Source organism: Stenella coeruleoalba, assembly GCF_951394435.1.
Source record: "Stenella coeruleoalba genome assembly, chromosome: 21".
Classification (NCBI taxonomy): domain Eukaryota; kingdom Metazoa; phylum Chordata; class Mammalia; order Artiodactyla; family Delphinidae; genus Stenella; species Stenella coeruleoalba.
The window spans coordinates 1,718,182-1,733,920 of NC_137167.1; the positions used below are offsets into that span (position 1 = coordinate 1,718,182).

The 15,739-nt window shown below is 38.4% G+C and overlaps 1 protein-coding gene across 11 annotated transcripts in view; it reads right to left on the reverse strand.

Moving 5' to 3' along the window:
* Nucleotides 1-15,739, reverse strand: part of PSD3 (pleckstrin and Sec7 domain containing 3) — a 669,219-nt gene that overhangs the window by 202,305 nt on the left and 451,175 nt on the right. For all 11 annotated transcript variants that reach the window (XM_079909126.1, XM_079909122.1, XM_079909125.1 and 8 more), the window contains one exon: nt 3,522-3,715. In XM_079909126.1, the coding sequence (XP_079765252.1) occupies nt 3,522-3,715 (194 nt within the window). The remainder of the gene's footprint in view (nt 1-3,521; nt 3,716-15,739) is intronic.

The window sequence follows — 15,739 nt, forward strand, 5'->3', positions numbered from 1 at the left end:
TGCTCTGGGACCCAAGAAAGAAGCAGTAATTTGAAAGGGGCCAGGGTTAGACCCTCCTGCTGATCTTAGAGAGCCCCTCAGAGAGGCAGGAGGCAACTGCAGCTCACCTTGGGGACACAGACACTGGCAGCAGCTATTTGGGGAGCTCGTTCTACCATGTGGATGCTGGTCTAGCGAGCACCTCTTGGAATCCTCCTTCTAACTTACTAGCCTCAGGACCCAGCCCCACCTCTACCCACCAACCTGAAGGAACCAGTACGGGGACACCTCAGGCCAAGCAACTAACTAGGTGGGGACACAGTCCCACCCACCAGCAGACAGGCTGCCTTAAGACCCTCGAGCCCACAGCTGCCCCTGGACACGGCCTTGTCCACCAGAGGGTCCAGGACCCGGCCACACACATCAGTACCTAGGCACTAGACCTGGGAACCCCAGGGCCCTGCAGCCAAAGACCCCATGACTCAGCTCCACACACCAGTGAACAGGCACCAGCCCCAGAATCTCCTGGACCTTGACCCCATCCACCAGTGAGCCTGCTCTAGCCTTGGGACCAGCATCACCCACCAGCAGGCAGAGACATGCCCAAGGAAAACCTCAGCCCTGGAGCCTACAGACCCAGCCCACACACCAGCTGGGCCATGGCCCTACCTACCTTCAGGCCAACACCAGCTCTGAGACACACTGGGCCCCTCAGCCAGGTGCCCCAGGGTCCAGCCCCACTCACCAGCAGTCCGACACCAGCTCTGGCACCCCTGGGTCCTGCAGCTAGACCCCAGGACCTGGCTCTGACCACCAGTGGGCCAGCACAAGCTCTGGGGCTCACCAGGAGTGAGGCTGCCAGCCACCTTGTGACTCAGGCCTACCAACCAATGACCAGCAACCTCTACACAAGGAGGGCCTGGCCAGCAACCAGACCAGGGGCCAGCCATGCCTATGAGACTGCCCACACCTGTCAGCCTACCACAACAGGGGGACCCACAGTCCACAGAGGGGGCACCCCAGAGCATCCAGCCCTGGTGACCGAGGGGACTGTGCTGCCAGCACACACAGGCTGTCTCCTACAGAAGGCCACTTCTCCAAGGTCAGGAAATGTAACCAGCTTACATACACAGAAATGAAACCAGCAAATAAGGCAAAATGAGGTGACAGAGGAACATATTCCAAAGAAAGGAACAAGATAAAACCCCAGAAGGAGAACTAAGCAAAGTGGAGACAGGCAACCTACCTGAGAAAGAGTTCAGGGTAATGATTGTAAAGATGATCAAAGAACTTGGGAGAAGAATGGATGAACAGAGTGAGAAATTAGAAGTTTTTAATAAAGAGTTAGAAACCATAAAGAACAACCAAACAGAGATAAAGAATACACTAACTGAAATGAAAAAATACACTAGAAGGAATCAACAGTAGATTAAATGATACAGAGGAACGGATGAGCGAGCTGGAAGACAGAGCAGTGGGAATCGCTGCTGCTGAGCAAAACAAGAAAAAAGAATAAAAAGAAATGAGGACAGTTCAAGAGACCTCTGGGACAACATCAAATATACTAACATTCACCTTATAGGAGTACCAGAAGGAGAAGAGAGAAAGTGGAAGACAAAATATTTGAATATATAATAGCTGAAAACTTCCCTAACCTGGGAAAGGTTAAATAGACTTCTTGGCTGAAAATCCACAGAGAGTCTGAAACCCAAAAAGGACCACACCAACACACTGTAATTAAAATGGCAAAAATTAAAAATAAAGACAGAATATTAAAAGCAACAAGGGAAAAGCAACAAGTTACTTACAAAGGAGCTCCCATAAGGCTATCAGCTAACTTTTCAGCCAAGATATGGAAGCAACCTAGATGTCCATCAACAGATAAATGGATAAAGAAGATGTGATATATATAAATGTAAACACACACAATGGAATATTACTCAGCCATAAAAAAGAATGAAATTCTGCCATTTGCAGCAACATGAATGGACCTGGAGGGTATTATGCTTAGTGAAGTAAGTCAAGACAGAGAAAGACAAATACTGTGTTTCATCACTTATACGTGGACTCTAAAAAATAAAATAAATGAATGAATATTACAAAAAAGAAACAGACTCACAGATATAGAGAACAAACTAGTGTTTACTGTGGGGAGAGGGAAAGGGGGAGAGGCAAAATAGGGGTGGGGAATTAAGGGATCCAAACTACTATGTATAAAATAAACAAGCTACAAGGATATACTGTACAGCACAGGGAATTACAGCCAATATTTCATAATAACTATTGACATACATGGAGTGTAATCTATAAAATCTTTGAATCATTATGTTGTACACCTGAGACTAATAAAATATTGTAAATCAATTATACCTCAATAAAAAAAGAATAAATATGATATGCAAAAACAATAAAGAGAAAGAAATGCAGAAAATGTCCTGGAGACAATTCTTCATCTTGAGGCGTCTCCTTGCCCTTTTCTCCTAAGCTGTTAGACTCACTGTCCCTTGCAGCCACTGGAGTGCTGACAGAGAAAATGACATAGCCTAGCGGGCTAGTGTACAGACTGCCCAGAAACATGGTGGGGTGCTCCTACAGAACTGGGGACAGCAAGGCTTGCTCAGCATTGTAAGTCAGTGTAAAGCTACACTGTTACAACGTTTCTCTTGATTGTACCCTAATAGAATATGGTAATACATTAAGAAAAAAGGGCCCAGCACAGGAGGAAACAGCAGGACTGTCCATCCCAGCACTGCATGTCTGTGTCTGGAGGTGGATAGAAATAATCTAGAGCTATAGCCTAATTCTGCATTAATTCTGCATGAAAGCTGTTAATTCATGCATTAACAGCTATCTTAGTCTATCCAACTACATACAATTGCTATTTCATACTCTGCAAGGGCTATTCTAAACATAGAAACAGACTCCATTCCACTCAAACTTCCAACATCATGTGTCAGTAGATAATCCTGTCACATGGGCCTCCTTCCATTTCCTAGGACGAAGCACACTACACTCACCTACACTGCACCCGTCCATCTTCCACAGAGGTCAGCATTCCACGTGTGCTTGGATCTCAATTCTAACCCTCCCTGCTTTGTCTCAAGGATCTCACACTATTTATCATTCTATGTGTTATAAATCCAACCTTTCCTTCAACCACCAGAAAATGTAAACTCCATGAAGACAGGGCCCTTGTCCATTCTATATACTACTGTATTTTTGATGCCTAGCACATAGCAGGTACTAAAAACTATTTGTTGAAGGTGAGAATAAATAAATGAATAAGAGGTTAGAAACAAATGGTCTGTAAGAAATCTTCCAGTTCTGAAGTTCTGTAATTCTACTTGCAGAAGATAAGGTGCATAATGGTTTTCAGATTTAGGGTTAGAGGCTTTACCAAATTTCAATAATACTTTTCTAAATAAACATAATACAATTTTTCTTTATCCCTTCACTTTACTTCAGATAAATTCACTTTAAATTTTGAGCCTATCTTAAAGACGAAATAAATGAAATAGAAAATGTCAACAAATGATGCTTACTCTTCTTTCCATCCATATCTGCATGGATTTTCCGAGCCAAGAAACCACTTTTGTACACAGCAGCATTTGGGTCGTGAGGAATGTCCAAGAATGGGTTGGTAGTACTCCCAATACGGCTGATGGTCTTTGGATGTGTTCCATTAGCCTTCTCATCAGTACCTTCTGACGGAGACTTTTTTTTCTCTTCATCATCTCTAAAAGGATAAAACAAAGATTGAACACACAGGTTGAGTAACACAATATTCAATGTGAACACTGTGAGTAACACAATATTCAATGAACAGAGTTATTTGGTGTAATAAACTATCATATTTTCTAATGGTCTATCAGTCTTAATAACAACGACCATGATAAGAATAACTGCGGTTCACTAAACATCTCCTGTGTGCCAGGTATTTATGACCATGACAGTCTTGTAAGACTGATATTAGTATCCTATACCACAGGTAAGGAAAGAGACTCAAAGTTTAAATAAATTTGCCAAAGCACAGACCTAGGAATTAAAGGAAGAAATAGTGAGGATATGACTGCAAAACTCTAAAGCCTCTGGTCTTTACACCTACTATAGAGCCTTCATGTTTGTCTTCTTTCAAACAAGTACAAGTTCTTTGGCAGAGATCATGATTTTGATTTTGATTTCTGCATGGCCTAGAATAGTACCAAGCATACAGAATACGACAAGTACAGATTAAGTCCAGTAAACAATATTGGACTATATCTGCCAAATAACCAGGTAATCTCTAATATCAAAACCTCAGGTAAAGCTACCAATGGGTTAGGATGGGGGTGCCATCCACAGTGCTTTGGCATCTTACAGCTTTCCAATCGCCATTAAAGTTTGGCGCACCCTATCACTGACCGAGAAAACCCCTAACTGCCCAGCCCCCCCTTTTGAATCCCCATTCCTTCAAGCAGGGGAAAGTTGAACGCTGAGGTTATAATGTACATGAAGTATGAAGGAGGTGGTCACATTCAGCTAATAAAGAGAGGGGAAGATTAGAAGAAAGCTAATAAGCTCTGATATACTGCTGGAAAACACATAACCAGAATAAGAGCATTTGTCTTAGTTCTCTGGTTTTAATGTCCTGAATCATCTCTGGTTTCATTGTTTATTAAGCTTTGAATACTGAATCTTTTTATAAAACTTCAACCAAAATAACCACCACCAAAATATATTTAAAATAAACCACAAAGCTTAACAATCATCAAAAGTGTTTATTTGGGGGCTTTCCTGGTGGTGCAGTGGTTGAGAGTCTGTCTGCTGATGCAGGGGACGTGGGTTCGTGCCCCGGTCTGGGAAGATCCCACATGCCATGGAGAGGCTGGGCCCGTGAGCCATGGCCGCTGAGCCTGCGTGTCCGGAGCCTGGGCTCCGCAACGGGAGATGCCACAACAGTGAGAGGCCCGCGTACCACAAAAAAAAAAAAAAAAAAAAAAAAGTGTTTATTTGGTTATCAGAGTAAAACAGACATTTCTCCCCATTGGTATTTTATAAATAATTGTGAGATATATGAAAACAACACTGAACTCAGGCAACTATACCTTATTTTTAATTTTATTTTTAGATAATTTTGGATTTGCAAAGATAGTACAGAGTCCCCTTATGCTCATCATCCAGTTTCCCCAATGTAAACAACTTTTATTTTCTTTTGGCCATGTCACGTGGCATGTGGGATCTTAGTTCCGATCAAACCCGGGCCCCCTGCAGTGGAAGTGCAGAGTATTAACCACTGGACTGCCAGGAAATTACCCCCAATGTTAACACCTTATAGAACCATAATAAAAGTGTCAAAATTAAGAAATTAACAACACAATACTAAGAAGTAAACTTCAGACTTTACTCAGATTTCACCCATTTTTTTCACTAATGTTTTTTTCTTTTCCAGAATCCTATCCATGACCTCACAGTGCACTTGGCTGTCATGGCTCTTTAGTCGCCTCCAGACAGTGACAACTTTTAAGCCTTTACTTGTCCTTCATGAGCTAGAAAGTAGTAGCCAGTGATTCTGTAGGTTTGTTTGATGTCTTCTCATCATTAGATTGAGGTTATACATTCTCGGGAAGGATACCATGGGTGATACACCCTCTCAGTACACCAGATCAGGAGGTATGTGTTTTATTATTAGTGAGATGCACCTGGATCACTTGGTTAAGGTGGTTTCTGTCAAGTTTCTATACTGTAAAGTTACTATTTTCCTTTGCAAATGATTTGGGGGAGATATTTTCTGACTATGAAAATATGCTGTTTCTCTTTAAACTTCTGACCACTAATTTTAGCATTCATCTGTGTATTCTGACTAAGACAATTATACTGTAGTGATCTAATGGTGATTTTTTTAAATTTCCCTAATTTCTTCTACATTATTCACTGGAATTCTTCTGTAAGTATGGACACATGGATATTTATTATTTGGATTGTAATCAAACACTACCATTATTTAATTTGTTGTTCAAATTTTTCCAGCTTTGGTCACTGGGAGTCCTATCAAGTAGGCTTCTGTGTCCTTTCATCATGCCTCATCCTTTTACCTTTTTGTTTTGTAAGTATTTCCTTTCTTTCAGGTACCACAAGATGCTACCTCCAAGCTCATCTTGTATTTTCCTTGTCTCAGCCCCGGAAGCAACAACTCTACAAGGAGTCCCAGTTCTATTTATTGGAGAATGGTATTTAGAAACCAAATCCAGGTGCTAGGTGTGCTCACTGCCTCTAGGCCCTCTCAACAGACACACCTAGGGAAATACATAGATATTGCATATATATATATATATATATATATATATATATATATATACACACATATGTATGATCCAGCTATCCTCCCTCCCTTCCCATGAGCTCATACTGTTATCTCCAACCCAAGCCAGCAAGACAAAATTCATCCCAGCCTTTGCCTTTTGCTTATTTGTACTTCTTCAACAGTGAGAAACCTGGCTTTCTTACCTACAATATATTTATTTATTTATATGTTCAACCCGAGTAAACAACGGGTTGTTTGTTATATATAACAACGGTTATGCAATTCATTTGGAAAACAAATTAATTTCACATAGTCTGAAATATATCTTGCATTCCCCATACTGTGGCTGATATTTAAGAAATGTACATACACAAAATGTACTCCTTGAGATGTACAATTCTATGGGAATACATAATGCATCATGTATCTACCATCACAATATCAAACAGAACAGTTTTGTCACCCCCAAATTCCTTCTGCTGCCTTCTTTTAGTCAATTCCTCTCCCTGACCAATTCCTGGAAACTACCTATCTCCCTTCCTTCCCAATAGTTTTGCCATTCTCAAAATGTCACATAAATGGTTTATTTTACTTGGCAAAACATATTTACGATTCATCCATATTGTTGTGAGAATCAATAGTTTGTTCACTTTCATTGCTGAGTACTATTTTATTTTATGGACATACTAGTTTATTTATGCATTTACTTTCCCCTACCCCACACCTCCAGCTTTACTGAGGTAAAACTGATTTATTTATTGTAAGGTATTATAAGTGTACAACCTGATGATTTGATATACACATACATCATGAAAGGTTCCCCAACACTGAGTTAACAAATCCAACACCTCACATATTTATTTATATTTATTTTTGGTAAGAAATTTAAGTTTTTCTCTCTTAGTAAATTCCAGTTATACAATGCACTGCTATCAACTGTAGTCACCATGTTTTATATTATTTCTTCAGACCTTATTAGTCTTGCAGCTGCAAGTTTGTACCCTCTGAACAAACTCTCCCTATTTCCCCCACACCATATGCCCTGGCAACCACTTTTCTACTCTGTTTCAGTAAGTTAGACTTTTTTAAAAAAATCCACATATAAGTGATTCTATATGGTATTTATCTTTATCTGATTTATTTCACTTAGCATAATGCCCTCCAGGTTCATCCATGTTATCAAAAATGACAGGATTTCTTTCTTATTTTAGGGCTGCATAGTATACCAGTGTGTGTGTGTGTGTGTGCGCGTGCGTGTGTGTGTGTGTGTGTGTGTGTGTGTGTGTATATCTTCTTTATCCATTCATCCACAGATGGACTTTAGGCTGTTTCCATATTTGGCTATTGCAAATGATGCTGCTCTGAACATAGGAGTACAGATATCTCTGAAATAATTATTTCTTTTCTTTGGCTATATATTCAAAAGTAGGATCACTGGAACATATGGTAGCTCTATTTTTAAGTTTTTGAGGAACATCCATAATGTTTTGCATAGCGGCTGTACCACTCTACATTTCCACCAACAGTGCACCAGGGTTCCCTTTTCTTCACATCCTTGCCAGCATTTGTAACCTCTTGTCTCTTTGATAATAGACATCCTAACAGGTATGAGGTGATATCTCAGGTGGTTTTGATTTGCATTTCCATGATTTGTGATGTTGACCACCTTTTCATATACCTGTTGACCTCTTTTATGTCTCTTTAGAAAAAAATGTCTACTTAGGTCCTTTCCAAATTTTTAAACTGAGTTATTTGATTTTATGCTAATGAACTGTGGGAATTCACTGTATATTTTGGATATCAACCCCCTGTCAGATATAGGATTTGCAAAAATTTTCTCTTACTCCATAGTTGCCTTTTCATTTTGTTGACGGTTTCCTTTTCTGTGCAGAGCTTTTTAGTTTAACTTAGACCCACTTTTGCTTTTGTTGCCGAATCAAAAAAATCACTGTCAAGACCAATGTCAAGAAGTTTCCTCCCTATGTTTTCTTCTAGTTTTATAGTTTCAGGTCTTATGTTCAAGGCTTTAATACATTTTGAGTTGATTTTTGTGTTTGGTGTAAGATGAGGTCCACTTTTGTTCTTTCGCATGTAGATTATTAATTTTCCTAACACCATTTAGGGAAGGGACAATTCTTTCTCTTGTACATTCTTAGCTGCCTTGTGTGAGTTAATTTCTGGGCTATTGGGTTCCACTGACTTATGTGTCTGTTTTTATGTCAATACCATACTGTTTTGTTTATATTATTGTTTGAAAGGAATTGTGATGCATCCAGCTTTGTTCTTCTTTCTCAAGACTGCTTTGGCTATTTGAGGTCTTTTGTAAATTTTAGCATTGTTCTATTCCTGTGAAAAATGCCATTGGAATTTTGATAAGGATTGCACTGAATCTTTAGATTGCTTTGAGTATTATGAACATTTAACAATACTAATTATTCAAATCCATTAGCACAGAATGTTTTTCATTTGTGTTCTCTTCAATTTCTTAATCAATGTTTATAGATTTCAGTGTATAGACCTTTAAAATGTCTTATAGATTTCAGTGTATAGACCTTTAACCTCCTTGGTCAAATTTATTCCTAAGTATTTTGTTGTTTTTGATGTTATTGTAAAAATGATTGTTTTCTTAATTTCTATTTCTGACAGTTCATTGTTGGTATACGGAAATGTAACTGATTTTTGTATATTGATTTTATACTGTGCACTTCATTTATTAATAGTTTTTTGGTGGACTATTTAGGGTTTTCTACATATAGTATCATTTCACCTGCAAATAAAGACAATTTTACTTCTTCCTTTTCAATTTAGATGCCTTTTATTTTTCTTGCCTAATTGCCACGTCATCCTTATACTGTTCTTGATTTTAGAGGAAATGCTTTTCAAGGTTGAGTATATGATGTTTGCTGTGGGCTTGTCACATATGGCCTTTATTAATGTTAAGGTACATTTCCTCTATACTCAATTTTTTGAGAGTCTTTATTACAAATGGATGTTGAATTTTGTCAAATGCTTTTTCTGCATCTGTTGTGATTATATTTTTATCCTTCATTTTCTTAATGTGGTGTACCACATTTATAGATTTACAGATGTTGAACCACCCCTGCATCCTTGGAATAAATCACACTTGATCTTGATGTATGATGCTTTTAATGTGCTGTTGGACTCTGTTTGCTAGTATGTTGTTGAGGACTGTTTGCATCTATGTTCATCAGTGTTACTGGCCTGTGATATTCCTTCCTTGAAGCATACTTGTCTAGCGTTGGCATCGGGGTGATGGTGGCCTCGTAGAATGAGTTTGGCAGAATCACTCCTTTTCATTGTATGGATAGTTTAAGGATTGGCATTCATTCTTCTTTGAATGTTTGCTAGAATTCATCAATGAAGCCATCTGGTCTTGGACTTTTATTTTTTGTTTTGTTTATTTAATCAGTAATCAAATACCTGTCCAAGTAGTTACTAGTAATTGGTCTCATCAGTTTTCCAGTTTTTTTTTTTTTTTCATGATTCACTCCTGGTAGGTTGTATGTTTCTAGGAATTTATCCTTTTCTTCTACTTTGTCCAATTTGTTGTCATATAACAGTCTCTTATGATCCTTTGTATTTCTGTGGAATAAGTTAAATGTCTCCCATTTCATTTCTAATTTATCTGAGTCCTCTTTATTTGAGTCTCTATACTGGTTTATTTAAAACGTTCTGCTGAGTTTTGGGGATGAAATTATTTTTCTCTATATAAACATCAGGCAAAAGAAGTACAGTTACAGTGTCTAACATGGTAGCCACTGGCTACATATGGCTACTGAGAACTTAAAATGTGGGTAGTCCAAATTGAGATGTACAATAAATTTAAAAAATATACACCATATTTCAAAAGACAGTACAAAAAAGGAAAATACTCCAATAATTTTTCTACCAAATACATATTGAAATGATAATATTCTGGATACACTGGGATAAGTTAAAAGTACTTTATAAAATTAATTTTACCGTTTTTAAACTTTGATGATGTAGCAACTAAACATTTTTAAATTACATATGTGGCATGCATCACATTTCTTTTAGAAAGGCTGTTGTTAGAGGGGCTTGTATATTCTAAGACATATTAAAACCAAAGACAAAAATAGATGAAGAATAATTGAAGAAATGTTCAACAAAGTACAGCTCACTAAAACCCTGACAATAAGTGAGGGCTGAAAATATTCAATCCTGAGAAACAAGTATTCTTCAAATTACAAAGGTTAATGAAATGACCATGTCACCTTACACTTAAATTCACTTTATTTTTTATTGTGTCATTAAGTAGAATAGTGTAGGACCTCCCTGGTGGTGCAGTGGTTGGGAGTCCGCCTGCCGATGCAGGGGACACGGGTTCGTGCCCCGGTCAGGGAGGATCCCACATGCCACGGAGCGGCTGGGCCCATGAGCCATGGCTGCTGGGCCTGTGTGTCCAGAGCCTGTGCTCCGCAGTGGGAGAGGCCACAGCAGTGAGAGGCCCGCGTACCACAAAAAAAAAAAAAAAAAAGAATAGTATATTCTACTGAGATTCCAGACATCTTAACATCTTACAACCTACAAAATTCCCCAAAACATTCTTTAATCTGTCCACTGTGTAATCATGTATGAGTCACTGGGTGGTCAAAGTCCACAGCTTAAGATGCAGTCTATTTGGAGAACAAAAGCTCTGGTGCTATCAGAAGATAATCTTTCTATTTCTCTGTTCTTTCTAAAGATCAACTGTAAATCACAAATTTCCTATATCCTATGTTACTTATGACAGGTGTGCTTTTATTTCTAAACGAAAAAGATAGATAAGGAACCATGCAAGTCCACTGGAGTCTTATATTTCACTGGAATTCCACAAAGAACAGAAAACAATTGCTTTTTTTTTTGAATTTTATTTTATTTTATACAGCAGGTTCTTATTACTTAACTATTTTATACATATTAGTGTATATATGTCAATCCCAATCTCCCAATTCATCCCCCCACCCAGTTTCCCCCCTTGGTGTCCATACGTTTGTTCTCTACATCTGTATCTCTATTTCCACCTTGCAAACCAGTCTGTGCCATTTTTTCAGATTCCATGTATATATGTTAATATACGATATTTGTTTGTCACTTTCTGACTTACTTCACCCGTATGACAGGCTCTAGGTCCATCCAGGTCTCTACAAATGACCCAATTTTGTTCTTTCTTATGGCTGAGTAATATTTCATTGTATATATGTACCATGTCTTCTTTATCCATTCATCTGTCTATGGGCATTTAGGTTGCTTCCATGACCTGGCTATTGTAAATAGTGCTTCAATGAACACTGTGGTACATGTCTCCTTTTGAATTATGGTTTTCTCAGGGTATATGCCTAGTAGTGGGATTGTTGGGTCATATGGTAGTACTATGTTTAGTTTTTTAAGGAATCTCCATACTGTTTTCCATAGTGGTTGTATCAATTTACATTCCCACCAACAGTGCAACAGGGTTCTCTTTTCTCCACACCCTCTCCAGCATTTGTTGTTTGTAGATTTTCTGATGATGCCCATTCTAAAAGGCGTGAGGTGATAACTCATTGTAGTTTTGAATTGCATTTCTTTAATAATTAGTGATGTTGAGCAGCTTTTCATGTGCCTCTTGGCCATCTGTATGTCTTTTTTAGAGAAATGTCTGTTTAGGTCTTCTGCCCATCTTCTAATTGGGTTGTTTGTTTTTTTAATGTTGAGCTGCATAAGCTATTTACATATTTTGGAGATTACCCGTTTTCCATTGATTTGTTTGCAAATATTTTCTGAGCATTGTTCTTTCATCTTGTTTATAGTTTCCTTTGCTGTGCAGAAGCTTTGAGTTTCATTAGGTCCCATTTATTTTTGTTTTTATTTCAACTACTCTAGGAGGTGAGTCAAAAAAGGTCTTGCTGTGATATATGTCAGAGCGTTCTTCCTATGTTTTCCTCTAAGAGTTTTAGAGTGCATGGCTTTACATTTCGGTCTTTAATCCATTTGGAGAATATTTTTGTGTATGGTGTTAAGGAGTGTTCTAATTTCATTCTTTTACATGTAGCTGTCCAGTTTTCCCAGCACCAGTTATTGAAGACGCTGTCTTTTCTTGACTATATATCCTTGCCTCCTTTGTCATAGATCAGTCGACCATAGGTGTGTGGGTTTATCTCTGGGCCTTTTATCCTGTTCCATTGATCTATATTTCTGTTTTTGTGCCAGTACCATATTGTCTTGATTACTATAGCTTGGTAGTATAGTATGAAATCAGGGAGTCTGCTTCCGCCACCTCTGTGTTTTCCCTCAAGATTGCTTTCACTATTTGGGGTCTTTTTTGTCTCCATTCAAATTTTAAGATTTCTTGTGCTAGTTCTGTACAAAATGCAATAGGTAATTTGATAGGGATTGCACTGAATCTGTAGACTGCTTTGGATAGTATAGTCATTTTCACAATATTGATTCTTCCATTCCAAGAACATGGTATATATATCTCCATCCGTTCGTGTCATCTTTGATTTCTTTCATCAGTGTCTTATAGTTTTCTGAGGACAAGTCTTTTACCTCCTTAGGTAGTTTTATTCCTAGGTATTTTATTCTTTATGTTGCAATGGTAAATGGGAGTGTTTCCTTAATTTCTCTTTCTGATTTTTCACCATTAGTGTATAGGAATGCAAGAGATTTCTGTGCATTAATTTTGTATCCTACAACTTTACAAAATTCATTGATTAGCTCTAGTATCTTTCTGGTGGCATCGTTAGGATTCTCTATGTACAGTACCATGTCATCTGCAAACAGTGACAGTTTTCCTTCTTTTCCAATTTGTATTCATTTTATTTCTTTTTCTTCTCTGATTGCTGTGGCTAGTACTTCCAAAACTATGTTGAATAATAGTGGCAAGAGTGGACATCCTTGCCTTGTTCCTGATCTTAGAGGAAATGCTTTCAGTTTTTCACCATTGAGAATGATGTTTGCTGTGGGTTTGTCATATATGGCCTTTATTATGTTGAGGTAGGTGCCCTCTATGCCCACTTCTGGAGAGTTTTTATCATACATGGGTGTTGAATTTTGTCAAAAGCTTTTTCGGCATCTATTGAAATGATCATATGCTTTTTATTGTTTAATTTGTTAAGATGGTGTATCACATTGATTGATTTGTGTATATTGAAGAATCCTTATCCCTGGGATAAATCCCACTTGATCATGGTGTATCATCCTTTTAATGTGGTGATGAATTCTGTTTGCTAGTATTTTTTTGAGGATTTTTGCATCTATATTCATCAATGATATTGATCTGTTATTTTCCTTTTTTGTAGTCTGGTTTTGGTTTCAGGGTGATGGTGGCCTCACAGAATGAGTTTGGGAGTGTTCCTTCCACTGCAATTTTTTGGAACAGTTTGAGAAAGATGGGTGTTAGCTCTTCTATAAATGTTTGATAGAATTCACCTGTGAACCTATCTGTTTCTGGACTTCTGCTTGTTGGAAGATTTTTAATCACAGTTTCAATGTCATTACTTCTGTTTGGTCTGTTCATATTTTCTACTTCTTCCTGGTTCAGTCTTGGAAGGTTATACGTTTCTAAGAATTTGTCCATTTCTTCCAGGTTGTCCATTTTTTTGGCATATAGTTGCTTGTAGTAGTCTCTTATGATCCTTTGTATTTCTTCAGTGTCAGTTGTAACTTCTCCTTTTTCATTTCTAACTCTGTTGATTGGAGTCTTCTCTCTTTTTACCTTGATGAATCTGGGTAAAGGTTTATCAACTTTGTTTATCTGCTAAAAGAACCGGCTTTTAGTTTTATTCATCTTTGCTATTGTTTTCTACATTTGAACTTCATTTGTTTTGTAACATATTTATTGGAGTATAATTCCCCTACAATGGTGTGTTAGTTTCTGCTTTATAACAAAATGAATCAGCTATACATATGTCCCACTATCTCCTCCCTCTTGCACCTCCCTCTCACCCTTCCTATCCCACCCATCCAGGTGGTCACAAAGCACCAAGCTGATCTCCCTGTGCTATGTGGCTGCTTCCCACTAGCTATCTATTTCACCTTTGGTAGGGTACATATGTCCATGTCACTCTCTCACTTCTTCCCTGCTTACCCTTCCCACTCCCCATGTCCTAAAGTTCATTCTCTACATTTGCGTGTTTATTCCTGTCCTGCCACTAGGTTCTTCAGAACAATTTTTTTAAGATTCCATATATATGTGTTAGCATACAGTATTTGTTTTTCTCTTACTGAGTTACTTCATTCTGTATGACAGAGTCTAGGTCCAGTACCTCACTACAAATAATTAATATCATTTTTTTATGACTATTATTCCATCGTGTATATATGCCACATCCTATTGATCCATTCATCTGCCAATGGACACTTAGACTGCTTCCAGGTCCAGGCTACTGTAAATACAACTGCAATGAACATTGTGCTACATGACTCTTTTTTTTTTTTTTTTTTGCGGTACGCGGGCCTCTCACTGTTGTGGTCTCTCCCATTGAGGACCACAGGCTCTGCACGCACAGGCTCAGTGGCCATGGCTCACGGGCCCAGCTGCTCCGAGGCATGTGGGATCTTCCCAGACCAGGGCACGAACCGTGTCCCCTGCATCAGCAGGCGGACTCTCAACCACTGCGCCACCAGGGAAGCCCCTACATGACTCCTTTTGAATTATGGTTTGCTCAGGGTATATGCCCAGTAGTGGGATTGCTGGGTCATATGGTACTTGTATTTTTAGTTTTTAAGGAACCTCCATACTGTTCTCCATAGTGGCTGTATCAATTTACATTCCCACCAACAGTGCAAGAGAGTTCCGTTTTTTCCACATCGTCTCTAACATTTACTTTTTGTAGATTTTTTGATGATGGCCATTCTAAACAGTGTAAGGTGATATCTCATTGTAGTTTTGATTTGCGTTTCTCTAATGATTAGTGATGCTGAGCATCCTTTATATGTTCCTGGCAATCTGTACACGTTCTTTGGGGAAATGTCTATTTAGGTCTTCTGCTCATTTTTGGATTGGGTTGTTTTTTTGATATTGTGCTTCATGAGCTGCTTGTAAATTCTGGAGATTAATCCTTTGTCAGTTGCTTCATTTGCAAATACATTCTCACACTCTGAGGGCTGTCCTTTTGTCTTGTTTATGTTTTCATTTGCTGTGCAGAAGCTTTTACGTTTCATTAGGTCCCTTTAGTTTACTTTTGTTTTTATTTCCAGTTCTCTAGGAGGTGGGTCAAAAAGGATCTTGCTGTGATTTATGTCATAGAATGTTCAGCCTATGTTTTCTTCTAAGCATTTTATAGTGTCTTGCCTTACACTTAGGTCTTTAATCCATTTGGAGTTTATTGTTGTGTATGGAGTTAGGGAGTGTTCTAATTTCATTCTTTTACACATAGCTGTCCAGTTTTCCCAGGACCACTTATTGAAAAGGCTGTATTTCCTCCACTGTATATTCTTGTCTCCTTTATCAAAAATAAGCTGACCATAAGTGCCTGG